General features: G+C 39.2%; 1 protein-coding gene across 4 annotated transcripts in view; it reads left to right on the forward strand.

Annotated features, from left to right (window-relative positions):
- The window catches only part of grik2 (glutamate receptor, ionotropic, kainate 2), a 187,545-nt gene that overhangs the window by 120,607 nt on the left and 48,601 nt on the right, over window positions 1-18,337 (forward strand). For all 4 annotated transcript variants that reach the window (XM_086037437.1, XM_086037439.1, XM_086037441.1 and 1 more), the window contains 4 exons: window positions 2,622-2,828; window positions 6,256-6,479; window positions 11,938-12,056; window positions 17,069-17,286. In XM_086037437.1, the coding sequence (XP_085893563.1) occupies window positions 2,622-2,828; window positions 6,256-6,479; window positions 11,938-12,056; window positions 17,069-17,286 (768 nt within the window). The remainder of the gene's footprint in view (window positions 1-2,621; window positions 2,829-6,255; window positions 6,480-11,937; window positions 12,057-17,068; window positions 17,287-18,337) is intronic.

The following is an 18,337-nucleotide window of genomic DNA, read 5'->3' on the forward strand; positions in this document are numbered from 1 at the left end:
GCTGTCAGCTGGCAGGCTATCAGCTTTGGGACAATGCTAGCCACTCTTCCTCTATTTTGGCACTACTAAAGTAACGTACTCTGCTCAAAAACTCTGGAACATGGGCTGCCACTCATCTGCCTTATCAACATCAATTGCCTTAGACTCCTTCCTCGTCCTTGTTACGGTCACAGAGCAACTTGATGCAAAGTTGATTTCTATGGGCATATATATCTGTCTGTTGCCCACATAGAGTACATGATCACAACAGACCCCACGTGTTCACAGGCAAGATGAAGCCATTGATTTACCTGCCTTCAACCACTCGTCCAACACTGCATCCTTTATATTGTGTAATGCCCGCTTCTGAAACAATTTGATCGTCTATCCACGACATCATTCATGATTTGAAAAAACAGATTGCTAAATGTTAAATGCTCTATGACCTTCAGGACACACCAAAACAATTAATACAGCCCTAAGTATAGTTCTGGTAGTTTATTTAAACCTTCAGACACTGCAGCTCCAAGATCACCTGCGGTGTACTGGATTGCACTACAGCACAGCATCTTCCTTTGTCGTAACTCCCTTGCCTTTTGAATGTCTCCTTGTTGACCTCAAAGTTGTGACCTCAAAGATGGAAACTAGAAACAGAAAATCTCACTTTACTGTCCACCTGCAGGCCAGCAATGATGCCCCTTGACACACCAAAATACACTACTCCTTCCTCTTGAGTAACCAGCAAAGGAACCAAAGGAGCCTCTTCTAACCATCAACCTCTCACTCCGCCCAATTGACCTCGGTCACTCCTAAACTGACCCTCACATCTGCACCACATTCCTGGACTCCTTCATAGTCAAAGGAAGCTCTTTCCATGAATAGCTTCTGAAAACCGCACATCCCAACCCACAAATCTGGTCACTGCTTACCTCGCCCACTGAAATCAGTGCTATTTATCTTTCTCCATCCTGGTAGATGCACCAAGTTTATCACTAGGCCAAGGCCTTCACCCAATCCCTGGCCCCTGTACCCACTGCCTTGGTTCAGTCATACATATTGAAACTGTCTTGTGAAAAACTAATGTCAATAGCATCAACTACTCCCTAGAATCTGTCATTTTACCTTCAAGATTTAAAGCTTTAGTCACCTCCATCCTGAAAATCCTGGCATAAACCTAACCCGCCACCGTTAAATTTCCAAAATTGCTTTCCTCCACAAGATCCTGGAAAGAGCAGTTGCTGGCCAACTTCTCCAACTTGTCCAACAATGAGCTCATTGAACGCTTTCAATTTGGCATCAGACCTCACCTCAGCATATATGTCTAACAGAGAACATCTTGTCCTAATCCATCCACATCCACTCCTGCTCCAGTCAGTCAAGACATACCACAAGGCTCTGTACTTGGAACCCTCTTGTCACTATGTACAGTACCTGCTCTGGTCAGATTATTCACCAACACAGACTGACCTTTTACTCTTTTGCTGATAAAACCTAGCACTCCATCAGCACATACCCAACCTGGATGGCATTGAACCTGCTGAAACTTAACTCATGTTTGTGCCACCTGAGGCGCCGCTCAAGGTCGGAGATATACCCATTAACATGAACGACTACTCCATCCCTTGTCCTGCGGTCCGCAACTTCATGATTATTCTGGCCTTTAAAATGTCATTCCAAACCCACATTGACCCCATTATCAAGTCAGCCTTGTTCCACCTTAAAAAAAATCCTGACGCCACCTATCATTCACAGAGTCTGTCCTCGGTGCCCTCATCAATGCCCTAATCACTTATATTATGGACCATTGTCTTAAATAAATAAATAAATAAATGAATAAATCCCTGACCTTCTTCAACCGTATGCATTACTCATCTGTTGCTTGACTGCTCTCTATCCTAAATACCAAACTCTGATGATGCAGCAACAACTTCTGGACCTCTCTACATAAATTAGTGATGCCGTTGTTCCCTTGGGCATTTTCAAAAAACTAGTCAAGCATCATCTGTTTGCTGGAGTATAATTTGGTAACATGAATAATGTCACACAGACTCAAACACGCAGGCACACACTCATACAGTCTATAGATTTGAATCATCCTCATTAGTTATTGTGCAGCGTTGCTGGGTCTCTTCAATTTATTATTATTGGTTGTTGTTGTTTTTGTTAGTAGTAGTAATAGTAATTGTTGTTTGAAGCTATACTGTTAAATAATCAAAATTGAATATTATGATATTCACACACAATATTTTGCTCCTTTGAAAACCATGAGACACAGTAATTTCCATCAGCCAATTCATGTGGTCTAATCATCTATCACAAACTAAAGGGCTACTTCTGATAGATGTAATAAGAAAATAAATTCAAAAACATGTTGATCCAGAGAAAATACTCAATATTAATAAGGGAAAAGCATGTACTGATAGAGGTGTATTACAGTTTGTGTCATAATGGCCATTCCACACTCCCTACCTCATCTGATATTGCGTGAAAACAATTTCAAAGCACACACAGAACCCTTGTCTGTTTCTGGCTTTGTGTTCTTACACACATCATACAGAGTAAAAACACACTCTCCAATTGTTATGTGTTAATATAAGATGCCAAACAATGCACATACTTGTCCTTTCTCCCATATTTCACAGGAGGAGCCATATGTGATGTTCAAGAAGTCTGATAAGCCTCTGTATGGGAATGGCCGCTTTGAGGGCTACTGCATCGACCTGCTGAGAGAGCTCGCCAACATCTTGGGCTTTACCTATGAAATCCGCTTAGTAGAAGATGGGAAATATGGTGCCCAGGAAGAAAATACAGGCCAGTGGAATGGCATGGTTAAGGAATTAATGGAACATGTACGTCTTATCCATTTTCAGTAGCCACCAACCTGCAATTTTAAAAATGGTTCTTGGTTGTAGCATGTTATTGAAAAGCCAAATTGAAGAAAAATATATTTTGAGTACAGTGTTACAAGACGTGGAAAATCTCTCGTTAAGCTTCGTAGATGAATTTTCAGAATTATTCAAAGTTGGAGAATTTCCAAGAAAATAATGAAAACCAGTGGCAATTTGCAGATAACTGGGCTACTTTATATAAAATATAACATATACTGTACAAACATAATATACATTTGTTCACAATTACGTCAGGTCGAGCAGCAGTGGTCCCATCTGCTCGGTCGCTTATGTCCACCACTCGCTTACAAAGTACATTAGCATAATTGTTGTAAAGACTGTAGTTAGAGTTATTAATGTATTACTAAGGGAGACATGTTTGTATTTAGAGCTACTGACAGTTTATTTCAATTGGACAGTATGATAAGTTATTGAAATTGGTCCCCTCAATAGAGCTGATTTGTTTTTACTTTTAGTAATACAAGTTTCACCTCTCTAATGTGGATCTGACCTCTCTAATGAGGATCTAATGTGGATAATCTGTTCTTTCAAATTAAAGTAGACATATTGTCTTTCAATGATAAAAAATGTATAGAACACTTTTCTGTCAGGTTTGTTGCTCAGTTGAGGACCCAAAAGCAGGAGTGCAGATATTGCACGGTTTAATTTAAAGTAAAGGCAAACAAGGTTCTGGGATGTTCAAAAATTCTATAGGCCAAAAACATCAAACGCAACAAAACAAACACTAGGACTTGACTTGGACAACAAACCATTGACAAATGACAATGAACCAATCAGGATTGAAAGAAAGCGGGGAACTAAATACAGACAAATTGACGATACAACGAGGAACACCTTGACAAGACACAGAAGGCAAAGGGGAGCTGATTGGCTAACACCAGGGACCAGGATGACAAGCACAGGTGGACTCAATAACCTAACTAGAGACAGGCAAAGGAATACAAGGAAAAACATGAAACTAAAGTCAAAAACCAAACTCAAAAGACAAGCTATGACACTTTTCACTCCTGTATGCCAATGACCCACAGCTCACCGTACCCTTGGAGAAGATAAATAATAAATTGGCGTCCCTTCATATCAACTAATTTGCCCATCACTGTGCTAGATGAATAGCACAGCTAAATTATGGAGTGACTAAAAATACAAACATAAATATGCCTCCCTGTAAAAGCACTACACACACGCACCCCCACACGCGCGTATACACGCCCCCACACACACACCCACACACACACACACACACAACCACATCATATATATATATATATATATATATATATATATATATATATATATATAGAGAGAGAGAGAGAGAGAGAGAGAGAGAGAGAGAGAGAGAGAGAGAGAGAGAGAGAATGATGTGTTAATATCTATGTACAGTAGGCATTTCCACCAAGAATCTAATTATGATTTTTGTATATTTGTAACTCTAAAACCAAACAACTCTTGGATACCTAATTACTTATGCATTCATTGAATATGCCAATATTGACAAAACAAGTCTATAACAGTCAGATTTTAATTGATCTGCTCTGAGAATCAGAGAGACAAGGAAATTAAAGGTAACTGGTAGCTACTGTATAAAGTATAAAGTGCTGCACGGAGAGCATAGATCCTGTCATGAGTTATTTCCCCTGTAGACCCTATTAAAACATAGACAAACTGCTCGCAGTTACCAGTAATTGCTCCCAACAACATCCCAGTTAGGATAAACTGAATAGATAGAAAAATAGCAGCCACTGTACAGTCAATATCTGACCCATTAGAAGTAACACCCAATAGGTGTCAAGTACTTCTTAGCTCGGACTTCTGCCCTTGATCAATACACTATACGAATCACAGTATGTGTGTCACAGTAGCTGTAGCATCGAGGCATTATGAATCGAAGGGGGGAAAAAACAGTGGCTAGTTCAGGCAGGAAAACAAAATAAGTGTTTCTAAAAATTCTCGTCCACAATCTGAGGAGGGTAGCCCTAGGGCATAACACAAACGACAATGAACCAAGCAAAGTGGAAACAGGGGAACTAAACACACAGACACTAATAACGTAGGTGAGCGGCACACTAGAAGAAGCTGCTAGCCCGACAACACAAGGAGCAGACAAGAGGGGCAGACAGAGGTGAAATGAATGACAAATTAGGCAACACTAAACAAAGAATAACATCAGCCTAAATCGTCAAAAAGATAAGTCCAAACAAATCCAATGCCCCAATGGAACCCTTTGTCTTTGCCAACTCATCATGTACTAGTCATGACTCCTACCGTGTCTCTTTAGACACCCTCTGAGGTTTCTTTTGGAATGGTAACAATGGTGGCAACTGAAGGCCCCAGTTACAGTTCCACAGTAGCTCAAATGTCCATTTACTGCTTCCTCTCCCCACTGGGCGACGGAGCTCCACCAGGCCTCCACTGGTCCCTCTGACTCCTGTGCTCCAGCCATATAGGGTTGGATGCTAGCCTGGGCACTAAGATGCCAGGGAGCCGGAGCAGGATCATTGAGCTCCCATGGAGCACAGAACAGGGGCAATTTGTGAAATAACGGTGGTCATTTCACAAGTTTTTCGTAAAAAAAAAAAGAAAAAAGACTGTTGTGTGATTAGTTGTCTTGTATATTTGTTCAAACACTGTGAGCATTAACACAGAAATTCCGGCCCAGCAAGGTCCAACATTGCAATATCACAACATTCCCAAAAACTTACTCAAACAAAAAAATCTGCTTCAGGTGCCACCTATAACATCTGAGAGGTGAAAAGAATGTTGCACATTTTCTTTATTTGGGTATTACAGGGTTAACAGTCATTGTCTTAACCACTATTTACAACAGAAAAGGTGTCTGAGATGACTAAGTAATTCATAAAAGGATAGTGTAACTGACTAATATGGGATCTCAATGACAATGATACTTTTCTACTTATTACAAAACTGCACGATTAAAACTGTCAAGATTATTACGAAACTGCTATTTTTCAGTAAAATTACTACAATACAGGACATGAAGTTACTTTAACAATGATGTATAAATCCATTTGCTATTGTACTCTTGAATGAATGTATTTGGTGTTGACTGTCGAGTACTCCCTATAGTGGTAAATGGTTATTTTACGCTAATGCCTCAATTTATTTCTCCAAGCAATCCTCACCATCATATATTGCTTGAAAACACATTGATGAATAGAGTTGAAATGAAAATATAATCTTTAGTATAGGGTAATGGGTGGAAAAAAGGGAGGCTTTCAATTTCTAGCGTTTCTAGAGTGCTTTGAAAAAGAACGTAGACAATAATCTATTTTCTTAATTTGATTGCCTCCAAACATTTCCTGTGCCCTTAACTTATGGCCTATCCCTCTTCTTTTATGTTTATTGACAGAGAGCTGATCTGGCAGTGGCGCCTCTTGCCATCACATACGCGCGTGAGAAGGTTATTGACTTCTCCAAGCCCTTCATGACATTGGGTATAAGTATACTGTACCGCAAGCCAAATGGGACCAACCCAGGGGTCTTCTCCTTCCTCAACCCCCTCTCGCCCGATATCTGGATGTATATTCTGCTGGCTTACTTGGGTGTCAGTTGTGTGCTGTTTGTCATAGCCAGGTAACATGTCACTATCAGTGATCACGCATAAGTCAGTATCTTGCTTCAATGTTACCGCTCCACATTGCCTTTATGACTAACATCAGCCTACTCTCAGTAATTACAGAAGCAGTATCCTGAGCATGCTGAATTGGTGAAGCATCCATGAATTGACACAAACTGATGGTCATGTATACAGTCTCAGATGCTACATCATTGTCGCATGAATTTTAACTCAACTCAACCACCACAATGGAATCTGCTTTGCTTGGAAAATAATTTGTGTTTCAAGCATCAGTTTTTTAATATTGGCACCGAACGAGGCTGCAAGGTTACTCCTGGCCTATTTCTATTCACAATGGTACCGGGAAGACGAAAATCTCATACACCCTGACAAACAGAGAAACACAAACCTTAAACCTGAAATTGTACATCTATTTTAGGGTTGTGTGTATGTGTCTGAGAGAGTGACAGGAAAGTTGTGCACTCATATGACTGTGTGTGTGCTGCTGCACCTCTCCCAACCTTTCCCTCACTTTTCCCAGTCTCTCAGAGTACTTACTGTCTTTTCTCTCTCTTTCACCATGCCTCAAACATGTTGTAGAAAGGGGACCCAGAAAATTGTGCTTTGTGACCCCAAAAATAAAGGCAAGCAAGAGAGCAATAACTGTGGAAACAGGTACACATCAAGACATTAGTCTTGTAGTATCTCGTACTACCTGAATTTGACAAATGAAAAGCCATCAATAAGTGAGTATGACTGTAACATGGCGCGTAATTACCATGTAGTGAAAAGTGGCTTTCCATCAAATTAGCTTTGTCTATTTACATTCACTCTTTGTTGATGTGGCCCAAGATTATCTCAGCCAGGTTATGCCACTGGTCATTTAACTACGCAAAACATCCCACAATGATTTACACCACCGGCCAAAATGTCAATCAAATGAAGTAGATAAAGTAGAAAATTTTAAATGAAGCAGTGGTAATAGGTGCATTATTTAGTTATTATTATCATTTAAGTCAATCTCATTTGTGAATATTATATCAGCATCACATCCCATATCAGATATCGGTGTCAGCGTCGTGGTACAGAGACAAATTGACACTTATTCTGCTAGTGTAGTGTTTCTTTTCAAGCCCTTTTTTTTACCTAGCTAAAGTATTTTAAACAAAGTGTTTTATTGTGGAGAATTGGGAAGCTGTCTGCTTCGTGGATTATCACAGAAAGACACTAACACAATTACAGTTTAGTATTTGCACCTCTTTTTGTTGGCTGTGAGGCCATAGATTGAAAAGCATGGCTGAGTAAAAGAAAAATCCATGTTAACTCTAAAACTTTCGCAGACATTGGCTCGCTTCCAGCCATGACTCTACAGTTTTATTGTTAACACGTTATGTTTTCTGATGTTACTGGCGTTATGATTACCCACAAAATAAAAGGCAGCAACTGTCATCTAAGTTGGCTCAGAATATGCACCTACTGTATTTTGTACCACAATAAGAAAGCGTTTTGGTAAGTGCACACACTCCCCTCTCCATAAGTCTTTTCTCCTACACACAAATGCATGATGGGCAGTTTTACGTTTTTGCTCTAGAGTTGCAGATGGCAGCCTCATAACATTTTATGAAATGATAAGTCAGATACAGTATGAATAATGAACCAACTTATGCACATGATGAAAAGAGATTGTTTCCCCATGATGAAAGAAACGTGTTTAACAAGAAACGCATTCAAATAGGGAGTTCAGCTCAGCAACAATAAGTGCACAAGTTCATTTTTTTTCCAATACACTTAATGCAGTGCACCATACACATATATTTTGTCATGAGAACATCTTTACATTTCAGACATAGTTAAACTTTCTAGAGGTACGTGTTAGTATTGCAATAGATCACAATATATATCCCTGTAACTGAAAAAATAAAACCAATTCACTAGTCTCCTTGCACATTTAGCATACTTAAATTAAAAATGTATATATATATATATATATATATATATATATATATATATATATATATATATATATTTTATTTTTTTTTTTTTTTTTTAACTCATGATACCATAAAAATATAGATTATTATAACTTTTTTTCAGGAACAAGTAATTACTGATTGACAGTTTAGGATTTTATAAAAAAAAATGCAATATCAGATTTTGTCACAACCCCTGTTCACATCACCTACAAAATGTGACTAAAACAGGAGGAATACTAGAGAAACCGTGACCTAAAAGTTGGACCCAGAAGCAGACACAGACTGAAAAGTACCAAATGAACTTTTGTTAACAAAGTAACAAGAAAAATGGTCAGCAGGAGACAAAGGAGAAAACACAGAGTAACAACCCAACCAAGGGAACCGAACAAAAAACGACTCACAACAGAAACATGTAAATAATATCAGAAACTGCTCATCAGGCACCCACTGCCTTAGGCCATGCCTTTAATTTTTTTCTCGAGGGGAAATGTGAGCTATTTTTCATGTGGCTAAATGACTATTATGAAATTCTGCTCTTGTCATAAAAAATGTGAGACCACACATTGGCAGTAATATGATATAAATGTTAACTGTACAATTACTGTAAAAAGGGCATAAAGGAAAACTCCGAACTAGCATTTACATTTGTGTTTGCGTTGCACTTCCTTTTGTCTGTGCTGTACTGTGTGACTGATCTTATGAATGAGACAAAGTAAGACTAATGAGAATCAAATGAAAGAGTAGCCATTTATTTCAAGTCATTGCATGCCACGGTTGCACATTTAAATACACACTAAATACACATTTTCCCTTAAAATGGAAATCAACCCAAGCATACTTTCTTCAAGAATGTTCCCAGCAGGCTCACTAGTTGAAACACAGCATTCTGATTAATAGTGCGTTTATGCAAAATGAGTTAAGCAGCAAAATCCACCCGTTTTTATCCATCTCTGGGGACGGCCATTTTGTCATTTCTGTCGGCTGAAAATGACATCACAACTACCCAGGGCTCAGGTAACGACCAATCACAGCTGGCCTGAGCCGTGATTGGTCGTTATCTGAGCCCTGGTTAGTTGTTATGTCATTTTCAGTCGACAGAAGTGACAAAATGGCCGCCCCCGGAGATGGCTAAAAACGAGTGGATTAACTCTTATTCCTTTAACACGATATTTATCAGAATGCCGTGTTTCAACTAGTGGGCTTGCTGGGAACATATTCTTGAAAAAGGTATGTTTGGGTTGATTTCCACTTTAACAAAAGAACTAATACTTGTCCCTACATTATCAACATTTGGCAGCGTAAGAGATGAAAATCGGCTATTCCTTGTCTTACTCTTATATTGTGACACATTTTCACATGTATCTCTTTGTGGGAAATGCTTCTTTCTTCATTATCAATGTTAACGTGCCAAAATGTTGAGAGGAACGTCAAACAAAATTTTACCTCTACAGCTGATGCGCTTTTAAAATATGTCTCAATATAAATATTTTACATTGTGTCATCGGTGCCTCGTTTAATGCACGAAATCCTGCATACATATCAATTGGAAGAATAACTTTACAAATATATATAATATATAAAAATATGGATATAGGGAAAACCAGTTTGTCATTTTTATAATTTTCAGAGTCAAGACTACAATACATGTTTTGAACTCACAAAAAAAGAGGATAAACAAAATAACGTCTCAATGCACATTGCAGAATCCAGGCTCGTGGCCACAATCTCACATAGAGACATATAAAGACTCTTGTCATGTGACAAAGCAATAGGACTATTTTAACAATGATGATTCATCTACCTTGACATTTCTGTGGGGTTACCCAGCCCCCATGAAAGGATAAAAGATGGACATTCCTCACATTTTGCAACTGATTTCTTTTCCGTCCATGCTTATCTGACCTTGCACTAAATATCTCTCACTGCACAACAGATGACCTAAGATAATGCAAGGACAGTTTAATTGAAATGACACCGCAGTAGATAAAAAGTGCCACAATGAAAGAAGGGTCTTTTTTTTTTGTTTGATTTTTGGGGCAGAACACACAATAGCAACAGCAAATCATTTCATTCGCAGTCCACCCTATGCATGGTGCAGATGACAACTTTGCTCATCCATTGTCTTGGCACATGGTGATTGTCTGTTCACAACATGATAAGGAGAAAGCACGCTGACATTTGCGTGAGAAACTGGGTCGCATAACGACATGTGAGCGCACTTCAGTTCATGTTAGTTTGGCACTGCAAATTGACAAGGAAACAAATCTTCGGCAAATTGAGTGAGCAGATTTAACTGAAACGGAGAAGGAAAGTAGGAATCATCCGGGACATTCAGAGAACATTGACCTCCACTTGTCAATGGCCGGGAGTGTCGTGGGGTGAAAAGGAAAACATCGCAAACCTCATTTGCACTCGATGTTGGTTTTAGGGTCATTTAATTTTATACACACAGACCTTCATGTCCTTGTATTATGCTTTTAATTGCAGTATGTTTAATTTGAATTCAAATACAAAGTAAAAGGCCGAGAATGAGACAAGAATACGCCATGTATTAACATTTGATTAGTCAAATCCATGTGTGTTAAGCTGTTCGAGTCTAGCTTGGACTTTCCGTCCCCAGAACAAATCAAACCCGGTTAGTATATTTAATTGTAGCCCAATCAACCTTTGCTAATGTAGTGTCACTTTTATTCAACATGAATAAATGAGAATTTTATCTGCTTGCGGACCGTGACGAGTGGTGAAATCGCAAAGGCCGAAGTTGGCATAATGGGAATAAACGGTTTGATCTGCTGAATATTAATAATCCTCCAGTATGACAATGAATTTATTTTCTGAACCCATTGATTAAATTAGTTCGGGGACTTGGCAATGAGATGAGCTTGCCCCTATGAGGAGTATCAATTCAAACCTACAACCCATATAGCGTTGTATGAGTATTTGGACCAGGGGTGGGCAACTCCGGCCCTCGAGGGCCACTCTCTTGCAAGATGTTTCCCTCCTTCAACACACCTGATTCAAATGATCAGGATCATTATCAGGCTTCCGCAGAGCTTTCTGATGATCTGATCATTTGAATCAGCTGTGTTGGAGAAGGGAAACATTTAAAACATGCAGAAGAGTGGCCCCCAAGGGCCAGAGTTGCCCAACCCTTATTTCGACAAAGGGATTTGTATGTGCAGTTTTATGCTAGGTTTACTAATTTGACCAAGTTATTCACTCACACAATCGTACTCAAAATCTCACAGGAATTTGTATGAAATGCATTTAATTTACACAAACATTTCACAGTATTAGCCTTGCGATCAGTGAATCGTAAAGTCTCTAAGTCAAATTATAAAATCAAACTAAGCAGGGGATCATCACTGAAAGTGACTAATTGTTTTTTTTTTCTCTTTCGTCTTCCATAGGTATGATGGCCTTAAAAAGTATCTGCCCTTTTTCAAATTTGTGTTGATGCAACTACATTAAACCTGTGTGTGTTTTTTGTCGATTGTCACAGGTTTAGTCCCTACGAGTGGTATAACCCTCACCCTTGCAACCCTGACTCGGATGTAGTGGAAAACAATTTCACCCTGCTAAATAGTTTCTGGTTCGGAGTTGGAGCTCTCATGCAGCAAGGTAGACGCCTCTGCCTGCCCCTTTTTCCTAGCACAAGTCCCACTTTTTGCTGGGGGTCAATCTTGCACTTGTCCCAGGCCCATGACCATGCATGGGGGCCTCTGTGCATGTAGTTAGATGGTTCATTGATAGCGTCTAAGAGATCAAACCGTTCTTTGGGGTTTCAGTTGAAGGATTTCTTTCATGTAAATGATTATCCTGCATGTCCTGTGGCTCCCTGTGCTTAATTAATTCAAACAATTGAACAGGTAAGTGCATAACGAGTAACAATAACTGAGATCACTCACCTGCCTGTTTGATATCCCACTTTTTTGTACCATATCTTCTCAACTAGTTGACATCTTTAAAATGCGGAAGGTGCAACTGTTAATATTTAAATGTTGAATGATAAACAAATGTTGAATGGAGACACTGAAGATGCATGCAACAAATTTACAGGTTAATGCGTGATCACGGTACTATGGTGTTTAGCATGCTTGCCTCACAGTCAGGAGATGCCGGTCCTAATGTCCACTGTAGTTAGTTGAGGACTCTAAATTGCCCATAGTTGTAAATTGACTAGACGCATCCTGTGATTGACTGGCAACCAGCACAAAATCAGCATAGGATAGGCTACAGCTCACCCGCGACCCGCATAAGGATAAGCAGCAGGGAAAATGGATGGATGGACTTTTAAATGAGGAATCATTTCTAAGACAGAGATAGAGACACTTCAATATGTTTGAAATAGATATGAGTATAGGCTTCCGACCTGCGATGCACGGTCTCTATGCATGCCTTTCACTTTGTCACAGGAATGAAGCACAGACAGATCTAGCTGCTCTGAGATAGTGGTTTATCCACATTGCAAATATTTTATATTAGGTGAAATTGTTTCATGTACAGACTTTACGTCTTCTTTTCATTTCTATGAATTTTCATGCAAGGTTCTTTTATCGGTCAGACAACAAGGAAAGGTTATGACAAAATGTGTAACTGCATATTTGCAGAAAGAATAATTTGCGTTAAATGGTCAATTACAGTGCATGATTCTCATATTGAACTGTGACCACAGTGATCAGTTGTTGATTATCCAAAACAGAGAATCAATGTGATCATTTGAAGCAGCTACTTTCATGAAAATAGCTGATGTGAGGGTAAGTGTGAGTGTTTTGAGGAATTGGAAATAATCTGCTTTCCTTAAAATTTTGACTTTTGGGCTTACCCTACAAACTGACAAGGATGAGATTCATTAATATTTGAACAACCTTGCAACCCATGTTTTTCATGGCTACTTAGCTATCTGTTATAATGTGTCCTGTCCTTTCTGGTGGCATCATTAAACATGGCAGATCCAAAAGAGTCTGTGGACATTTACGACAGAGGCATTTAGCATGTCACCATGTCAAATTAGTGATGAGATACATAGCATATCGTGGGTATGAAAAGTGTACAAACCCCTGTTCAAATTCCATTTTTTATGATGTCAAAAATGAAACCTAGATAAATTATTTCAAAGCGGTTTACACCATTAATGGGATCTTTAACCTGTACGACTCAATGCAAAAAAAATAGAAAGGGAGAAAGTACAAATTAATAACTGAGATAATATGCTTTCTCGAGCGTGCACACCCTCTTGTAACTGGCTATGTGACCATCTTCAAAATTAACCAATCTCATTCAAATTCATTTTAAATGAGAGTTTACACCATTTAAATGACTCCAATTAATCTCAAATACAGTTGAGTTGTTCTAGTGGTCTTTTCCTGGTAGTCGTCACATCTTACAGTGCATGTCATATGACCTGCAGAGAGCTTCCACAGCATCAGAGGGGTCCATTATGTAACGGTATCAGTCAGGAGAAGGGTACAAAAGAATTTCCAAAGCATTACAGTACCTGTATATATATATATATATATATATATATATATATATATATATATATATATATATATATATATATATATATATATATATATATATATATATATATATATATATATATATATATATATATATATATATATATATCATTCTCTTTTTTTCGGGCGGGAAAAATAGTACCCGGCTTCTATAGGCCGGTCCGCCTCTAATTAGGGCTGCTCGATTATGAAAAAAATATTTATATATATATATATATATATATATATATATATATATATATAGATATATATATATATATATATATATATATATATATATATATATATATATATATATATATATATATATATATATATGAAACTGATATTTGAACAGGGGTGTGTCAACTTTTGATATCCACTATATACTGGTGTGGGCGGCGTGTGTGTGTTTCTTGTGTGTGTGTTTATCCGATACGATTCACCTGGTTGAGAAGATGTGGCATCTGACCCAAAGGCTGCTCGATTAGATTTGAGGACCAGACAATGCCTATGTAGCACCGTGCTGGATCACAATGTAGAGAGGCTCCCCTGCCCGGTGGCTTGCCCCACCCCCAGAAAATTGTGGGAAGTGCTGTTCAGTCATGACGTTACCTTGGGTACATGACAGTCAGCCCCAACCAAGTTCAACAAACCTCATGGATCATATTTGTTTCTGTGCCAGTTACTGCCGGAGGGTAAGATTCTGCTCTGAATAATTACATGGTGCTTTTTAAATATACCAACATTCTATAGCTGGACATCACAACTATACTGAAATTCTTTATGTTTTTTCCCCTGATTTGACTTGGGTTATGAATACACAAAGGGCCTGATTTATTAAGATCCCAAATAGCAGGCACGAAATAGGTTGTCATAAAACAGATTGCATGCACCGTTGGTCGGTGTGATGCACATGACCGACTAATATTGTAAACTTTTTCTAAGATCCCAAATAGCAGGCGCTAAATTGCATGTTCATTCACAATATTGGACTGTTCCCGCCATAAGAAACAAGTGTTAAAGTGGTGGCGTCTCCAGTACCTAAAAGAGGGGTTCACGCATTAGCTAGCTGTAATGGTTTTCCACATACAAAGCGCATCGTGTTTGGCAGACAGAATCCTGGGTGTGCCCAGTTATTAAATCAGCCTCCACATTTGTTTGCATGGGCAATCACCAATTTTTGCACATGCACATCTTTAGTAAATCAGGCCAAAAATGTGTATTTACCATCACAAAAACCTGGCATCCTTTGGAAATGCATGATGGACCTTCATTTGTTCCTCCTAGTGTCCTTTAATCTTTTTGTACTCCTGCGAGTCTATTAGTGTACTGCTGTTCCCTAGTTCTGTAGGTTCGTTCTCCAGCAATCAATCCACTGACGAGATTATGATTGTTTACAAATAAAAGGTGACCCAAAATGATTGCAACCCATCCTACAGCTGATAAAATTGTTATAAATAATGCTAGTTATCTATTTTTCCAATTATTCGAAAGGAAGAGATAACCAAAGTAACCTTTAGCTTTTTCTGAAAATGCCTTGGACAACTAAGCTATTTTCAGCAAAGGTCATTTAAATCTCTGCGGGCAAAATTTCAAAGGAAGTTCAATTTCAATTGTTCCTGGGCAAAACTGTGATTTCTTGACGGCTCAATGAGTTCAAAACCCAAAGGAGCTGTTCAGAACCCAAGCTCTTAAGCCAAATGGGTCCAAACTGGACTCTATGTGAGGGTTCGAGTGGCTAGGAATGTTGATGCTGTCAGGATCTCTCTGTGGCTCACAGCCCTAAGAATGTGATTCCGAAGCACAGCCAGGAGCGACACATTCCCCGGGGAATCAGTAAGGCAGAAGTTGAAGTTGTGCCCTTACAAAATATAGAATAAACGGAAGCTCACTTAGGCGAATAGGGACAAAAGAGCAACCACAAGTGTCACAGGCATCAAGCTGGACATTTGGAAAATATTTTGTAAAGGCGTTAGAATCTCTAGACCACTCCAATTTTCAGGACTGAACTGTTATGAAATTAATTTGTGTCACTTATTTGGGTTGCAATCATTTTGGGTAACCCCAGTGGCATGCAAAGCGCAGTGGATGCACAGGGAGAACACATGCCCCCTCAAATAATTTGGTCAGCAGTGTTGAGGGGTGCTGATGAACGTTTGTAAAAACATAAGTCACTCTAACTTTTAATCACATATCAGTCACAGACAGATTCCCCTTCATCAGTGATTGTGGATATAGGGGTTCTGTGGATGCCTCCTTCAAGAGGATAATCGCGGCCCCCGTGGGATCGACTCCACCCTTTGCATGCTACTGGCTCATCTTGTAATATACAACGTTCTGTTCATGTTGATTTTTCAAATACCAATGCAGCTAGTGTTAATTAAACTTAACATCATAGTCTAATTAAATAAAAGTGCATCTAGTTCATTAAACTTCACATTTTAGTCAAATTGAATAAAAGGTTCCTTTGCCACTGCTGTATCTATAGCTGTGTTTTTTTTTTTTGTCCCCTGAATGCAGATTGAATTTCTCATAGAGGAGTGGAGCATGTGGTTCTTAACCCCCTATCATTATGGCTTTTTATCAGCCGTGAATGACTGTCCGAAGTCCCGGCTTTCAATATCTTAAGCTGCTTGGGTAAAACTGATTACATAGAACTCAGGCTCTTCTCCTTTCAACTGAGCAATTTCGCTCCCACGCATACAGTTGATGTGTATGCTTAACCATGCACAAACTGCATAGTGTGTTCTGTATAACAGATGGTATAAATGGTTCTAGTGGCCAATCGATTAAAAGAGACACAGCAGACTATGACACAGCTACATACAAATATTATTATGATGTCCCAGTCTGGTTCCACTATCAAGTTAACTGCTCCCAACTAATATGGCAAAAGGTGTGACATTGAGCAACCTGTGTGCCTCAACAAAAATATATTTTGATGATTTAACCTTCTGCTGCATTTTTTTTTTTTTTAAGTAAAAAGTGTTTGAGTATATTTCTGTGGGAGTTTGAGCCTGGTAGCAGGAGTAGAGGCCCAGCCTGGCCTCTGCTGTCCAGGATGCTGCCCCTCTTTCTCATCTACTGCACAACTACGTCTCATGACCTCCCTTTGCTCCTCTCACTCAGGATCTGAACTCATGCCGAAAGCCCTCTCCACCAGAATTGTAGGAGGCATCTGGTGGTTTTTTACTCTCATCATCATTTCCTCCTACACGGCAAACCTTGCAGCCTTCCTCACTGTGGAGAGGATGGAGTCTCCTATTGACTCTGCTGATGACCTGGCCAAGCAGACCAAGATAGAGTATGGAGTGGTTGAGGATGGTGCTACTATGACTTTCTTCAAGGTCAGTTATATCCATATTACATATTTAGTTACATCCTCCAGGGACAAAACTTTCTCCGCTTTAGTCAGGCTACTTTCCATCACTTATTAACATTTGAGGATAATAAATGCTTACAAAGTTTGTCATGGTTCAACAAAAGAAGGGTGTGTAGTCCCTCCCATCAAAATTCTCTCCCTCAGCTTGATTTTGTGTTTTTGTTATCACATTATGTATAGGACTAAGACATGTGCCTGAAACCCTATTGAAAACCATGATTCATATTTTTAATATGGATGTGACGAACACTTTACCATGATTTAGCTGGAAGTCAGTGCACAGGCAAATACATTTTGATACCATTTAGCTTGTTTGAGCGCTGCCGGTAATCTGTGATGTAATTGCTAATTGATTAGGCAGCATGCAGCGCATACAGATTGAGTAGGTACTTGGATGTACTGTAACAAGGTGTGTAGAATTGCAAGAGTATGATAATTATACATCATAATAATAATATGTTATTCTGACAACAGAACCTTGACAACAAAAAATCAGGCATTGTCTGCAACATTATCGATATTTGGGTTTGGATGATTCTATCAGTAATTTCTCAAGAAAAATAATGAAGTGAATCACTGCTAAAAAATAAACAGGTTTTGTGTGAAAAACCAACAGTATCTAACAACACACTACACCCCTGAAAGCACATCAAAACTGTCCAGAACAGGATAGATGGAAGCGGGCATGGAGTCAGGTACGGGGACTGTCTGGTGGGTGTTCGGGATACGAGATGTGAAGTACTCGATTGGGCGGGTCAAGATGTCAACCAGGACAGCAAACACATGAAGCTGCACTAGGCCGTTAAGGTGGATGGCTGTGATGCCTGGCCCTATGCAGACTTGATCTTTGGATAGCTGTGACAGCACGTGCACCGCCGCAGTAAAGTTGGCCGTGTGCCAGCAGAAAGACATATTACTGGTGAGGCAGCCCCAGCTGCCAAGTCGTGTTGTGGACAGGGTCCGATGGCGGCCGGCTACTCAGCGAGCGTAGCTGGAGCAGCAAATTCAATTTTTTT

Source organism: Filicampus tigris, chromosome 8 (assembly GCF_054856515.1).
Source record: "Filicampus tigris isolate MCC_2025a chromosome 8, RoL_Ftig_1.0, whole genome shotgun sequence".
NCBI classification, from domain to species: Eukaryota; Metazoa; Chordata; class Actinopteri; order Syngnathiformes; family Syngnathidae; genus Filicampus; species Filicampus tigris.